The sequence below is a fragment of the Danio rerio genome, chromosome 5 (genome assembly GCF_052040795.2).
Source record: "Danio rerio strain M-AB ecotype USA chromosome 5, GRCz13ab, whole genome shotgun sequence".
NCBI lineage: Eukaryota > Metazoa > Chordata > Actinopteri > Cypriniformes > Danionidae > Danio > Danio rerio.
Genome location: NC_141025.1, coordinates 4,513,599 through 4,530,000, shown reverse-complemented (window position 1 = coordinate 4,530,000; position 16,402 = coordinate 4,513,599). Strand labels below are relative to the sequence as shown.

At 36.5% G+C, this 16,402-nt stretch overlaps 1 protein-coding gene and 1 long non-coding RNA gene across 3 annotated transcripts in view; one reads left to right on the top strand and one right to left on the bottom strand.

Moving 5' to 3' along the window:
* myo19 (myosin XIX) overlaps window positions 1-15,180 on the top strand; it is a 58,316-nt gene extending 43,136 nt beyond the window's left edge. For both annotated transcript variants that reach the window (XR_015490716.1, XM_087253151.1), the window contains 4 exons: window positions 1,930-2,059; window positions 7,315-7,400; window positions 12,732-13,061; window positions 13,454-15,180. Coding sequence is in view for 1 of the 2 variants with exons in the window: in XM_087253151.1 (XP_087109277.1) it covers window positions 1,930-2,059; window positions 7,315-7,400; window positions 12,732-13,061; window positions 13,454-13,567 (660 nt within the window). In the remaining variant the exon portion in view is untranslated. The remainder of the gene's footprint in view (window positions 1-1,929; window positions 2,060-7,314; window positions 7,401-12,731; window positions 13,062-13,453) is intronic.
* LOC147843792 (uncharacterized) overlaps window positions 1-16,402 on the bottom strand; it is a 1,319,745-nt gene that overhangs the window by 235,391 nt on the left and 1,067,952 nt on the right. The window lies entirely within an intron of this gene.

Below are 16,402 nucleotides of genomic sequence, written 5' to 3'. Positions count from 1 at the left end.
CTCAGATTTCAGATTTTCAGATAAATGCAAAATATTGTGAAAATTAACTGTAAAATTGTCCAGATAAAGTTCTTAGGAATACATATTACTAATCAAATGCTGGTGGCTGATTTTTGCCCCATTGACTTTCATTATAATTACAATTTTTGATTGCAAAGCCATGACAGCATACAATTATGCATTCTTATGTTTAAATTGTTTATTGTGGAAAAAAACAAACACTGTATCAGTACAAATAGTTACATATCATTATCTTTGTTCTTTTAGTTTTTTACAAAAGAGAATTAAAAAATAATTATATATATATATTATAAAAAATGTATATAATTAATATATATTAATTATATTTTAAAAATAAAATTAAATATAAATTATATTTAATTATATATATATATATATATATATATATATATATATATATATATATATATAAATGTATAAATGTAAAAAATATATATATATATATTTAAAAATAAATGTGTATATATAATTAAAAAATTTATATATATATATATATATATATAATGTATATAATTAATATATATTAATTATATTTTAAAAATAAAATTAAATATAAATTATATTTAATTATATATATATATATATATATATATATATATATATATATATATAAATGTAAAAATATCTAGATATATAATTAAAAATAAATGTATATATAATTAAAAAAATTGTATGTATATATATATGTGTGTGTATATATATATATGTATGTATATATATATATATATATATATATATATATATATATATATATACATATATATATATATATATATATATATATATAATTACAAAAATGTTTTATTATGTTTTATATATATATATAATTATATATATAATAAATTAATTAAAATTTAATTTATATATATATTTATTTATATATATATATATATAATTAATTAAAATTATTTAATTGTAATAATTAAAAAATGATTACAAGAGTAATAAGTGTACAGACAATTACCACCAAATATCACAATCAAATGTTCAGATTCATTGTCAATGTTGAAAGTAAATATTTACAATTAAACAGTATAAATATTAATAATAATATTAGATAAAACAAACAAATTAAATTACTACGAAATAAATTAAAAAGGGAAGCAGAGTGCATCTATTAACTGGAGGGCAATACCTAGAGTTAAAGTAAGTTATAAAACAATGCCACTTTTTAAAGAAATGAGTTTTCCCAGAGCATCTAACCTTTGCCAACTTAAGAAAATGCATGGTATCTACAAGCCATTGGGATGTAGTTGGAGGCTTATTTGATTTCCAGTGAAGTAGTATACGAGATTGTTGCTGGTTTTCCCTGTTGGGAAGAGGTCAAATTTATACTTTCTTACTGTTGATCATCAATTAGCAGCATTAACCCTTTAAATGGGCCTGTGCAAAAACATTTCTAGCTTTTATATGGAGTTTGATGAAGTAAAACAGCAGATTATATTGTGTGTGGGTGCAGAAATACACTCACTGTGTTTACTATGCTCTGAGAGTTGAGCTGCTTATTTGGATTTTCTCAGACAAATCAAAGTAAATAGCAAAGATCTCAAACACAAACAGACACACACACACTAGACTCTATATAACTCCATATTAAAGTCAGAAACTAAGCTTCTTTTGCACTACAACTGATGATCAACAGTAAAAATGACACGTTTGACCTCTTTCCAACAGGGAAAACCAGCAACAATGAAGAATGCATGATTATGTGCTGTCATGGCTTTGCGGTCAAAAAATGTGATTATAATGGAATCAATGGGACAAAAACAGCCACCAACATAACCAAAAGTGGTATATTATTTATTTAAAAGTTATTTGTGTGGTAAATATAAAGTAATGAACTTAATCACACATAGTCTGATGTGACTTCTCTGCGCGTCAGTAGTAATCTTATGATGTGTTGTGCAGTTGGAGATCCTGGAGGAGCACAGGAACAGAGTGCGCTCACAGAAAGCGTTCAGCATCCAGTGCTGTTGGCGAAGGCACCAACAACGCCAGCGTTTCCTCCGGACACAGGCAGCCACATGTATACAAGCAGGTTAGCATTTAGTATTTGTGATCATGGAGCACAACTTTTGCTGCACTGGTACAGCGAGGAAATACGTATTGAACACGTCACCATTTATTTCAGAATACATATTTCTAAAGGTGCTGTTGACTTGAAATTTTTCCCAGATGTTGGCAACAACTAAAGAAATCCATAAATGCAAAGAAAACAAAACTAATTAGTTTACAAATGAAGTTATGCATAATACAATGAAATGACACAGGGAAAAAGTATTGAACACATGAAGAAAGGGAGGTGTAGAAAGGCAGTGAAAGCCCAGACAGCAGCTGAAATCTCTCAGTAGTTCTTTAGCAGTAATCTGCTCTTATTCAGTGTAAATTAATTAATTATAGATTTTTTTTTTATACCAAAAATGATTCGAACATTAAGGCCCTGTTCACACGAACATGGGTATTTTCTAAACCACACTTTTTTCTATGCGGTTTCGCTGTTTGTCAGTATCTGGTGACTGAAACTCCAGCCAGAGTGAAGATTTTCCATAACAATAAGTATAGTGTATTCATGTGGACATTACAGATTACAGTTTTCACCTTATGATGTCATCGTGCATGCTGTTTTCTCCTTTTCTGATTGGCCAACACGGCTGGATTCACACCAAAAGCTGAAGATGCAAAGGAGGCAAAATTCTGCACATTTACGGCAAACACATCATGTATTTCATGTAATTCGTCTGCGAGACTGTAATCCGCCTTTGTTCTCACGTTTGCATTGACTTGTATGCAATTTACTTAGTTTCCAGTTTGGTGTGAACCCAGCATAAAAATCCAGCATAAAAATGTCATTATCGCCGCCTGTTGGTTCGGAGTAGAGCTTAGATTGAGGCCCAAAAATTAAACCCTACCCGAACCCGTGCATCTCGTGTCCGAGCCCAACCCGGTCCAACACATTAACTGTAATTATGAGCCCGATTTTTTTTTATTTTTTTTTTTATTAAGCCTCTTCAGCTGCTCCAGAACGCAACAGCACGAGTGGTCTTTAATGAACCTAAAAGAGCACATGTCACTCTGCTGCTCATCCGTTTGCACTGGCTGCCAGTTGCTGCTCGCATCAAATTCAAAGCTCTGATGTTTGCTTACAAAGCGACCTCTGGCTTTGCTCCTTCTTATCTGCTCTCACTTCTGCAGATTTATTTACCCTCCAGAAACTTGTGTTCTGTGAATGAACGTCGCCTCGTGGTTCCATCCCAAAGAGGGAAGAAATCATTTTCCCGAACGCTCACGCTCAATCTGCCCAGTTGGTGGAATGAACTCCCTAACTGCATCAGAACGGCAGAGTCACTCGCTGTCTTCAAGAAACGACTAAAAACTCAACTATTTAGTTTCCACTTCCCTTACTAATCTGCAATTGCCTCTCTGGCTATATCACTAACTGTACTCAAAAAAAAAATAAAATTACTAATGCTCTCCTTCTTAGATTTTACAGACCTGAAACTTGCCTACAGCACTTATTCATTGTTGCTCTTATAGTTGTGTAAGTTGCTTCCTTGTCCTCATTTGTAAGTCACTTTGGATAAAAGCATCTGCTAAATGACTAAATGTAAATGTAAATTTTATGTTTATTGTGAACATTCAATTGAATACAATCATAGAGCATTTCAAGGTACATTGGTATCTCAATATGTGCCCTTAAGTGGTGTAAAGATTACGTACATTGTCAGGTGTACTTACTACACAGTAGTATTTAAATTTTGTCAATTATAAAATGAACAGCAGTGTAAAGAGAATTTTTGTTTTTTGAAATAAATAAATAAAATAATAAAAAAAAATAATAATAAAAATAAATAAAATAAAATAATAATTAAAAAAATTTAAATTAAAACACTATTTACATCCAGGGTAAGAACGCTTGTCATAATATAATTCCTTCCAGAATAATCTTAACTGACCATCTTCATCATACACATGAGGATATCACGCATTACAATATAAGTATAACTATATATATATGTACATACATTAGCATATATTTATCTATCAGATCATAATCTTCTATGCATTTATAGCAACAAAGTCACGTCTTCTAACTAAAATATATTCAACCCATTTCCTCCATTTTCTCAGGAATAAATCCTTCTTTAAATTGACGACAAAAGTGATGTTTTCCATTGTGTAGATTTCAATAGTTACATCTATCCAATTACTAAGGGTTGGTCGATCTTGCTGTAGCCATTTGCGAGTGATTGCTTTTTTGCTGGCAGCCATAAAGTATTTATTTTCTGCCGTTACGGTATCTGGATTCACACAGTTAAAATATAATAACTTACTTTCTGGAGGTATATCTATTTCAAATATATGTTTGAGAGCCTCCTGTATTTCTTTCCAATATTTCTGAATATACATGCATTCCCAAAATATATGATAATGGTTTGCTTTGTTGCATCTGCAGTTATGCCAGCAATTTGGGGTCTTATTTGTATATTTGGCTATTAGTGCTGGTGTTTTGAAATATCTAATAATGTTTTTGCAACAGTTTTCTTTCCAGTTTAATGAACTTGCTGATTTTCATTGAAATTCCCATACATTTGTCCACTCCTCATCAGTAAAGGTTGTTCCACTTTCCGTCTCCCATTTTTCTTTTATATAATTCGTGGAGTGTGTTTTCATACTTCTCAGACTCTTATAAATCAGAGAGACTATTTTGTACTTTACACCTGATGTGTGTGCTTTTAATTAGATCTATCAATGGATTCTGGTTATCTTCAAGTTTTCCTTTTATTTTCTGATCATAAAAGTTTCTATAAAAATCTTGATTTTCAAGTAGAAAATTGTTAAACGGACTATGTTTTAATACGTGGGCAGTTATGACAGCCGTTCTCAAATACAATTCTGAGTTGTTTGAACTACAGGAATTAGTTTAGATCAGGGGTCACCAACCTTTATGAAACTGAGAGCTACTTCTTGGATACCGATTAATATGGAGGGCTACCAGTTTAATAAACACTTTTCAAATAACAAATTTGCTCAATTTACTTTTAATTATACTTTATGTTTTTGGTAATAATTAATGATATTTATCCATGTGAAGACACTGATCATGTTAATGATTTTCACAAAAGTGATCAACAATGATTTAACAGGGTAGGAAATAACCTGTATTTAATGTATCAATGTGCAGCACTTTATTTTTAAATATCTCTGCAAATATTTACATTATTAAATGATTACTTCTATATTAGATGAAGCTTACTGGTAAGTGGCGCTATGGTGAGCTTTTTTAGAACAGGCCTGCGGGCAACACATGTGATCCTCGCGGGCTACCTGGTGCCCATGTTGGTGACCCCTGGTTTAGATTGATCTTACCTCACTCTCTGGGTTATGCTTGAAGAAGTGACAAAAGAGGACATCGAAGGCTGACTATCATCCTTTCTGTACCGGCCAACCCACGCGTTTTTTTTTTTTACTGTGGTATCCCGCTCTTGTCCCGTTCAAGCATTTCCCGTATCTTTCTATCAAAAGTGAAAGTAGCATCAAAGAGCTGGTCTTAAATGTGTTAAGAGCAGTTCAAGATAATTATGCTTTGGCTTCGTTTTGGCCTGAAACCAAGTTGAATTGAATATAAAAACAGCCCCATTCACTATGCAATCTCTGAATTAGTCAATTCATGTAACGCTCGTTTCACACTACATGCTCAGGAAGTTGCTGCGAGCCTTGGTGCAGAAGAAAAGTAAACATTAAGTATATTCATATCATCTCGCTCTCACATTACTCCTGTACTTCAGCAGTTACACTGGTTGCCTGTTAAGTCACGCATCGATTTTAAAACCTTGATTTTAACATACAAAGCTGTTCATGGTTCTGCACCTGATTATATATGTGACCTGATATCGACCTCCTCTTCCTCTCGCAATCTACGTTCTGCTTCGGGGATCACCTTGTATCAGCCCCGTGGCAAACTCAGCAGCATGGGAGGCAGGGCATTCTCTTATCGTGCACCTAAATTGTGGAATGCGCTTCCCACAAACATCAGAAACGCCAGTTCCCTGGACTGCCTTAAGACACTTCTTAAAACTCATCTTTTTATTATTGCTTATAACTTATGAGGGCTTTTTTAATATATGTATATTTATCATCATTATCATTCTTACTTGTTTGTGTTTTTCATGTTCTTCTGTGTGTTGATGCTCTTGTTAGCGCTTTGAGTTAGAGAAAAGTGCAATATAAATAAAAGGTATTGTTATTATTATTATTATTATCATTATCATTATTTATTCATTCATTCATTTTCTCGTTGGCTTAGTCCCTTTATTAATCCGGGGTCGCCACAGTGGAATGAAACGCCAACTTATCCAGCAAGTCTTTTACGCAGCGGATGCCCTTCCAGCCGCAACCCATCTCTGGGAAACATCCACACAAACATTCACACACACACTCATACACTACGGACAATTTAGCTTACCCAATTCACCTGTACCACATGTCTTTGGACTGTGGGGGAAACCGGAGCACCCGGAGGAAACCCACGCGAACGCAGGGAGAACATGCAAACTCCACACAGAAACGCCAACTGAGCCGAGGATCGAACCAGCGACCTTCTTGCTGTGAGGCGAACGTGCTACCCACTGCGCCACTGTGTCGCCTCATTATTTATTTATATATAAATATAAATATAAATAGGTAACTAGATAGAATAGAGAGAGATCGATCTGTGCAGCAGCCGCAGATCAGCAGTGGGAAAGACAAACGTCTGCGTGCTACCTCTGCTGTCTGGCCCGGCCCGAAGATAGTGGCAGGAAATATTGGTCTGTCAAGTCTGGGCTCGGGCAGAGAGTCTATACTCTAATTCGGCATGCCCTAATATGCATCACAGTGCATTTTTGGGCTTTTATGTGGACCAGGATTTAAAAAATAAAAAAAAAAACGAAAGCGGGGAAAACCCTGTTTACAAAATACTTGTGTATGTGTGGTTTTGTTGTCCACAATGTCCAGGGTCACATTGTTATTTTGGGATTACAGGTAGAGTGGTTGTGTAACAGATGCTGCTGCCTCAGTCTTGTCTGCCAGGACTGTTGAGTTCTCTCCAACGTCTACTTGGCTAACGGAGCAGAAATCTGTCTAGACACTGAACCCAGATCTCTGACCTTCCTCCTGATTATCCCTTAAACCCTATACAGAGCAGATGAAGCACACCTGAGCCAAACACTTGCTTTACTGAGATCTAAAAAGCCAAAAGACAACCCCGTCATGCTCCAGTTGAGTACAATCTCTTTCTGTGTCTCTTTATTACAGGTGTGAGATCCTGGAGGGTCAGAAGAGAGATTAAGAAGTGGCATAAAGCTGCATCAGTCATCCAAACCAAGTGGAGGCGCTGGAGAGTAAGTGTTCTGCTGGATTTCATTTTTATTAAATATAATAATGTCATCATTTACTTATCTTTTACTTGTTCCAAACCTGTTTCTTCAAGTCATGTGATTTTGTTCTAGGAGATCATGTGATGATAAAAACGTGTGTGAATGGATAAACCAGCAGGCTGAGCACACTGTAAAACGTCTGAAATGTTGTTTTGGTCATTCCAAAAATGCCTTGACCGTTTCAGTATTAGTGTTATTATTTTATTAATGACCTCCTGAATTGTCAAGAGTGCCTGTGCTCCCAGTCTCACACCTTCAAACACCAACACACGTTCATTGTATGTCGGCATTGTCTTCTGAGGCGCAAGTCATTTATTAAATGAGGAAAGGATTCACGCAGCTTCTCCGACTGCAGCAAATTCAGTTTCTACTGTTGATATTTGGCGCCAGATAATCAGGAAGTGATAGTTTTGTTCACTTTAGCTGCGTCCCACACTCTGCACTCATGCACTATACACTCGCACACTCAACTGCAGAGTATATGTATGTAGTGACGTTTGTAAACGAATGACGTTTGATGGTTGCCTAATTGAATAAATAAATGACTAAAGTAGAGATCTGCGTGGGACTAAATTTTGAATCCCGCTCCCGCCCGCACCTGCCAGGTTTTAGCCTGAGCCCGACCGCTCACGCTTATTAAGCATTTGTTGTCCCGCTGGGTGGAGAACAAAACGAAAATCACCCAGCTATACAGTCCAGACAGCCTATAACAAGCTGTCTGTATAAACACAAACACACACAGACAAAGCTCTCTCTCTCTTATTCGTTCGCGCGCGGGCACTAACACACACACACATAAGCACCAAGCACACAGACAGGCAAAGCTCTCTCTCTCTCTCTCTCTCTCTCTCTCTCTCTCTCTCTCTCTCTCTCTCTCTCTCTCTCTCTCTCTCTCTCTCTCTCTCTCTCTCTCTCTCTCTCTCTCTCTCTCTCTCTCTCATTCGCGCGCGCACGCAATAACACACACACACACACACACACACACACACACACACACACACACACACACACACACACACAGCAACAAACAAGCTAAACACAGCATCGCGCTATTTCATTTACACACATACATACGCATGCTCGCTCGGGAGTCGGGAGCGATATTGCTAGACAGCCCGCTCCCGTCCCAAGTTAAACCCGTTACCGCGATTTATTCGGAAATTTATTCCTGCGCTGCAGAAATCTGGTCGAGTCCCGCGGCGCCTGCGGGACAGCTGCAGGAATGCAGACCTCTAGACCAAAGTACCAAATAATACCTGCCGTGAGTATAGCCGCATTACCATCGGGAGGCGCTATAATCACTCTCGTAGGCGAATTTTGCTTTCACCATCCAAAATAAATCAAGTAATCCAACATGTGCGCCTGATAGCTCCGCCCCTTCTGCTACGTGAGCAAACCTGTGGTCGTTGAGTGCATGAAGTGTCCATCATTACACACTTCATTTTACCGGCTGAATGAGTGCATCATCCGGGTAATTAAAGTGAGTTTTCAGTGTGAACGCACTACCTACACTATTTATACTACAAAATGGCGTAGAATAGTGCTTAAGTATGCGATTTGAGACGCACCTTTTGACTCATTGGATGGAAACACTGCTTTATTTCTAAATGTTTTATGCAACATTCCAGTTTTCCACATAAATTTAATTTGCATCTTCGGATGGAAACATTGCTATTGACATCTATTGTATTTATTCTATAAACTATTGAAGTCAATGGTTACCAGTTTATGCATAACATTCTGCAAAATGTCTTCTTTTGTGTTCAACAGAAGAAAGAAACTCCATAAAGAGTAACTGATGAGTGATTTTACATTTTTGGGTGCACTGTGTGATGAGCCAGAGGCTCGAACCCAGGTTTCTAGTGTGGTAGACCAATGTTCTAACTTTTACCGGCCCAAAATGCCAAGACTCAAGGTCTAGTTTAAAAAAAGGGGTTTATTTAGGAAGTCCAACAAAATCATAAAAAATAAAGCAATGCAAAAATAGAGAGTCCACAAAAAATGAATACATAATAAACCTCTTTAACATTATTAATTGGCTACTGAGTGACTGCTATTGTTCTTTTGTTTTGACCATTCATAATCTTAAAACACAATTGAATCTATATTTGGTAATTGTTTCTTCCCGACCAGTCTAGGGTTTGTGGGAACAATAACAAAAAAATATATATAAATTAAACTTTTAAATAATAAATGTAGGGTTTTCCCCTTCTGCTGTCCCAGCTCACAATGATCCCAATCAATTTATCAAACAATAACAGTGTTTCTTATTCTGCTAAATGACTAAATGTTATTCTTTTAAACAATAAAGATCTCTGTAGCATCTCTTCGGAATGGACTCCAGGCCAAAATGACAAACAAAAAGACCGCTAACTTACTGGGAAATAATCCTTACTTGCCTGCCAAAATAAAGTACCCCAAATAAAATAACAACAAACTTCCCCTTCTCCTTTGCTGCCACAAACCAGGAGAAAACGTTTTTAAAGTAAACGGCAGTTGCCAACCTAAAGCTTCAATTATCCAAAAAATAATATATAGTTTTAATGTAATAATAAGGCTCAGATTAAATACGGTGGGCAGTTAGTAAAGACATAGGCTGTTTCTCAATTCCAAGAACGCAGAGAACGGACTTGTGTTCTTGTGGAGAGCGGTCTTGCCAGGTGTCCTCGGAAGAACGAACTCGGGAGACCGCGAGGACAGAGAATGCGTCCTTTGAGAAATGGGATGCTGCGTTCTTCCTGATGGTCACATGACCCTCACGCGTTTTAAATTCAAATTATTTAATCATTACAGCACTCATACAATGATTTATTGTTTTCCCTTCTCTTCAAAATATATACTTTGCATAAAAACATTATAAATCTTTGTTGCACAATATGAATAAAACCGATTCCAATACGAATTTCAGCAAACAAACACCCTTAATGTGTTTATTCCTTTATTAAGATGTCCATGGTAATGTTTAGCCGTTTCATTTAGGGAACTCCTGAGGTAAATAAGTGATATCTCTGAACTTTAATAATAAATCTAAATAAAAAGCTGCGCTTCCAACCTCCAGTCGCAATGACTTCTGGGACTTCCAGAGCGAGTTTGGTGCTCAAGTCTGCATCGTTGCGTCCTCGATATCAAGATCACATCCGGGAAGTTTCACGCGTCCTCCGTACTTGCGGTCTTGAGTATTGGAACTGAACTTAGGCAGCTGATGATGACGTTGCACGAGAACACGAGGACGCAAGACCACTGAAGAACGCATATTGAGAAACAGCCATAAAGTCTTGACAGCTAACGAAATCAGTCAATTACATCACACTAATGCATCAAATAATCTGGGGCAGGAGAAGCTCGAAACAACAGCAGCAGCAGATTTGCGACCTGCAGAAGATCCCTCCTTTGTTCCTCTCCTCCGCTTGTATACGCTCCCACTCGCAACACAGCTGGACCCCAATTAAGCGCAGCTAGAGAGAGAGAGACCTGCATATGCTCCACAGCACGCAACACAACATCAGCTCCAGATGCATAAACAAAAGGCAAATCTGTAAAAATACCTAAAATAAATGAGCTATTAATTACTACTAGGGGTGTAACGATTTATCGTTGTATGATTTATTGCGATGCAAAAATGTCACAATATGCGTCGTGGCGTTATGACGATTTGATTACGATATGACGTCCGTTTTCTCTTATTAGTTGAGCTGTTTGCACGTGAGCTACGTTCCACCTGCTGTCGCACGTGAGTTCAGATTGCAGCAGCAGTAATGTTAGCAGACCAAGATGAGTGGAGCTGAAATAGAGGATGGCCCATCCTCTCAAAATCAGACGTCTGGCAACATTTCGGTTGTACAGTCATTGCTTTATACTCGTCCGCTTTTTGACACGCATACTGGGTCAAACATAGCCGAAGTTTTAAAGTCTTCACAGTGATTTACATACTTTGCACAGCGACATGGAGACCTCCTAATGGTGTTGAAAGAGTCACATACTGTATTTATAAGGTACAATTCACCCTAAAATATCATTCTGTCTTCATATAATGATGTATTGGCGGCCGCAAAATCACACATGACGTGAGCTGACCGTGAGCTGTTACTACAGAGGGCGGACTATGATAGATGTCTGCTTCAGTGAACAGAACCTGCAGGTTGTGACTAACAGGTAATAAAGTAGTAAACAACATTCAGTTTGTGGAACAGAGTGATCGTTCAGGAGCCGCGTGGGAAGTATGAACAGCAGTGGAAATGAAAGCGAAAGCGTGCACATTATTTAAATAATCATATCGCATTTTAGAGTTATGATTACGACGAGCATGAACTCTTATGAGTACAGAGGTACACAAAAATGCACGTCAAAATGATACACTTGATAGCGCCGACATCAGCGACGCTGAAGAAATAGTAAACCTGCCTAAACTGCTGAAAAGAGCCACGACTGTCCTGTGTAATGAAAAGACGGCCACCCTGTCACTCATCATGCCCAACATGAAGACAGCCATCCATAAAAACCTCTCAGACAGACACACATCAGTTCAGGATTATCTTATAGAACTGCTGATTACCTGGAAATGTAGATTGCATACACAAAAAACGCAAGTGACCAAGCAAAGCCTTAAGCTCTTACTGTTAAATTCAATTGAATTGAATCATTTCAATAATATTTTATAAGAAGTTTTTAAATTGTTTTATTTTCCAGAGACAGGCCTGTTTAATTTATTTTCTTAAAGAAGGTTCAGTTTGACAAGTTGAAACAAAAGAAATACATAAAAAATAGTTTACTTGGTAATTAAAATTTTTTAAATAAAATTTGCATTTCAGTTTAATTTTCAATTTTTATTCCCAATATCGTGATACATATCGAATCGTGAACATTATATCGTGATACACATCGTATCGTGAGCTGAGTGTATCGTTACACCCCTACTTACTACATTCTGAAATGTAACATGTCAAATTAAATTGGCGGTTAGCGCTGTTGCCTCATTGCAAGAAGGTCTCTGGTTCAAGTTCCGGCTGTTAGTTGGCATTTCTTTGTGGAGTTTGCATGTTCTTCCCATGTTGTCATGGGTTTCCTCCGTGTGCTCTGGTTTTCCCCACAGTCCAAACACATGCGCTATAGGGGAATTGAATAAACTAAATTGGGCCGGAAGGGCTGCGTAAAACATATGCCGGAATAGTTGGCAGTTCATTCCACTGTGAGACTGACCCGAAGAAAAATAAATCTCAAATTAAAGCCAAAACAATAAAGAATACAAATGAAATGTTCCTTTGTTGATCATCATTTGCGTTTTTCTGCGCTCCTCAGGCGTGGATGGATGCGCTAGCGGAGGCAGAGCTGGACGATGCAGAGGATTTAGTAGAAGAAGAAGCCGAAGCATCAGTGATGCCGAATCTGCTGAAAGAGCGAGGCTCGGTCCAGCTGTGCAGCGTCCCGGAGCCGGTGCCGGTCAGAGGATGGCCTGTCGGTCTGGCCATGGCCTCCGCACCCTCTATCACTGTGTCTCTGACCGCCTCGGGCTTCCAGCGGATCATGTCCATCATGACCTGCATCAACATCCCGTTCAGACACGGCCAGTATAAAGTGAAAACCAACCAGTTTGACCAGGGGGTGGCGTCTATCCGAGCTCAGCCACGGGTAAGAGATCTGTCACAAAACACAGTTGTGTTGAATCAACCCAGAGTAAAACACATGATGGCGATTACGACATTTGACTATGATTATTAGAAGGAAAAAATGTCAAACATACTAAAAAAACAGTGTCTATTCGAGCCAATAGTATCTGGATGCAAGCTGAGATTGCATCACTCAGCGATGTAATGTCAGACACAATGCACTTAATAGAGTGAGCGACGTCACTGTGAGGGGTAGGGTTAGGGGTGGGGTTAGATGAGTGCATTAAAAGGCATTGGATGCAGCTCAATGCCTCCTCAACAGCTAATCAAGCTTACTCAAGTTTGTTTAAATTAGCTAAAAAGCTGTTGTTTGAATAGTTTTAAGAGATTCTATAATTCAGTTTGTTTTTCCAGGGCTCCATTAAGATGCATCTTCAGAGATCTCCACTGCTGTACGCGGACATGCATCCAGCGCACAAGACTGAGGTGGTGACCGGATTCAACCAGATCCTGCTGGAGAGAGACTGACTCGAGCTTTAATGCAAGCAATGCACCTTTGAAAAGCACTACACTACACATTATATAGCTGCCTTATTTATAGTGCAATTCTGTGTTAGTTCTGTTGCGTTTACTCGCTCGGGTTTCAGCTTAAAGTGCCTTTTATTTCCGCTGCGTTCAGTCGGAATATACTGTAGAGCGTTTTATTATTATTACTTTATAATAATGAGCTTCCATTTTATACAAATACATCTGTAAATTAGCTTTCTTTCTGTGTTTTGTGATTCATGTTTTTACTTTTCCCATTTATTTATGCTTTTGAATTGCATTATTGGAGCTTGGAAACAACTTTTAACATTGAAAAGCTTAAAAAAGTGACTTTTATTTTAATTTTTAATAGTTTAAAGTGATATATTGCCTGGGTTGGTGTTGTATATTACACCTCAAACACTTTGTAATAAACTGCAGCACATTTTCTGTTATTTGACAGACTTATTTCTGTAGATATTTTTTTATACACGTGATATTATTACCACTAAGGTGTCAAAAAAGTCGCTTTGTTAAACTGTAGAGTTGAATTTACGACATCTGAAGTCGACAGAACAGAGATCAACATCCCATCAGCTGTAAATAAACAGTGAATCACAAAATACAGACTGTTTTACAGTGTAGCGTGACTTAAATGCTTATTGCAAAGCTTGAAAGTGATATTGCTGCTGAGATATCCCAAAACTGGGTATTGATATTGAATATACTATTCAGTAATATACAAACTAATAAAATCACAGACTTAATTCTATATTAAGTTATAATGAGAAGTGAGGGAAATAATGGATTATTAGGTAGTGATTGAATATTTTGGATGCTTTTTTACTCTAATAATTGCACAGTGATGAAACACTCTATGTATACTGGGGAAAGCACTGGTTTCTGCATTGCCATTGAGGCTCTTATCAAAGCGAACTGGATTAATGTACTGTTGCCATGTAGATATTGGTTTTTGCCAGATCTCTCTTTGCTGTTTAACAGCGTAATGTACTCTGTAGATGCCAAGTTTGAGCACAAAGCTCAACATTTCTCCCTAAGTCAACACACTATATGGTAAAATACTGGGGAAATGCACTGGTTTCTGCATTGCCATTGAGGCTCTTACCAAAGCAAGCTGGATTAATGTACTGTTGCCATGTTTATCTGTAGCTATTCAGTTTTGCCAGATCTCTCTTTGCTGTTTAGGAGCAAAATGTACTCTGTAGATGCCAAATTTAAGCACAAAGCACAACATTTCTCACTAAGTCAACACACAATATGGTAAAATACTGGGGAAATGCACTGGTTTTTGCATTGTCGTTGAGGCTCTTACCAAAGCAAGCTGGATTAATGTACTGTTGCCATGTTTATCTGTAGATATTCAGTTTTGCCAAGTCGTTCTTTGCCGTTTAAAAGCTAAATGTACTCTGTAGATGCCAAGTTTAAGCACAAAGCTCAACGTTTCCCCCTAAATCTACACACTACAGGATGATTTTTGGTTATGAAACATTTATTTGCATGTGCACTATATGTATATTTAATTTTTGTTCTTCTTAAAGAGGCTATTTAAATGGTTTAATGGGTGGGGGAACACTTTTTAATCATAATAGTTTTAATAACTCATCTCTAATAACTGATTTCTTTTATCTTTGTCATGATGACTGCACATATTTGACTAGATATTCTTCAAGATACTAGTATTTAGCTTAAAGTGACATTTTAAAAGCTTAACTAGGTTAATTAGGTTAACTAGGCAAGTCATTAGACAACAGTGGTTTGTTCTGAAGCCAGTCAAAAAATGATAAAGGGTCTAATAATATTGCCAAAGCAGTTTTTTTTAACCCTTGTGCACTGTTCAAATGTACCACCCTTTTGTTCTGTTCGGGATGAAAACATCCACTAAATTAAACTGAAGTAAAATGCATCAGGTTAATATTTTTTAATCTTGTTAATCGACCTCAGTCCTGATCAAAACTACTAAATGTTTTCTTAAATTACAGGATTTTAACTCTTTAATTGCCAAACTCATAAACCATGTCACTGATTTGGTGAAAAAAACACACAAAATGACAAATTTTCAATATAAAAAGTAATTGAGAACTGAAAAAATTAAATATTTTCCCAGTGGATGGAAAACATGGGACTCTCTAATAGTTCATATTGAGACTAATGTACTCCTCCAACCATAAATTCCCAACCCCACCCCCCTTTTTTATTTATTTATTTATTTTTTTGTATATTTATTTTTATTTTATTCTCATTTTTATTATTATTATTTCTTATTATTATTAATATATGTTTTATTTAATGCATTTCCTTTTCATAATAATTTTTATTATGTTCATTTGTCTCATTCAAATTTATGTATGGTTCAAAAAAAATAATTAAAAAACGAAAATACCCTCGTCATTGAATACCTTTAATGTACTGTACCTTTTGTCAAAAACACACACACACAAAAAAAGTAATTGAGAACTGTTTTTTTTTTCTTTTTTTATCACAGTCTTGGATATGTAAATGATTAGTAACAACATTGGCTTTAATGCGTTGTTAGATTTTCATTTACTGTTGTTGGCTGTTTTTGTCCCATTGACTTCCATTGTAAGCACATTTGATGGTGCATAAATACACAGTCTTTGTTTTTGTTTACTCCATGTAGTTCTGAAAGCTGAGATGCATATTTCGATTTTCTCAGACACAAAAAAACATGTCTCAACTACTTTTCATATTACAAATACGTCATTTTGTGTGTTTTTTCACCAAATCAATGGCATTATTTATAAATTTGGCAATTAAAGAGTTAAAATCCTGTAATTTTTAAAAAACATTTATTAGTTT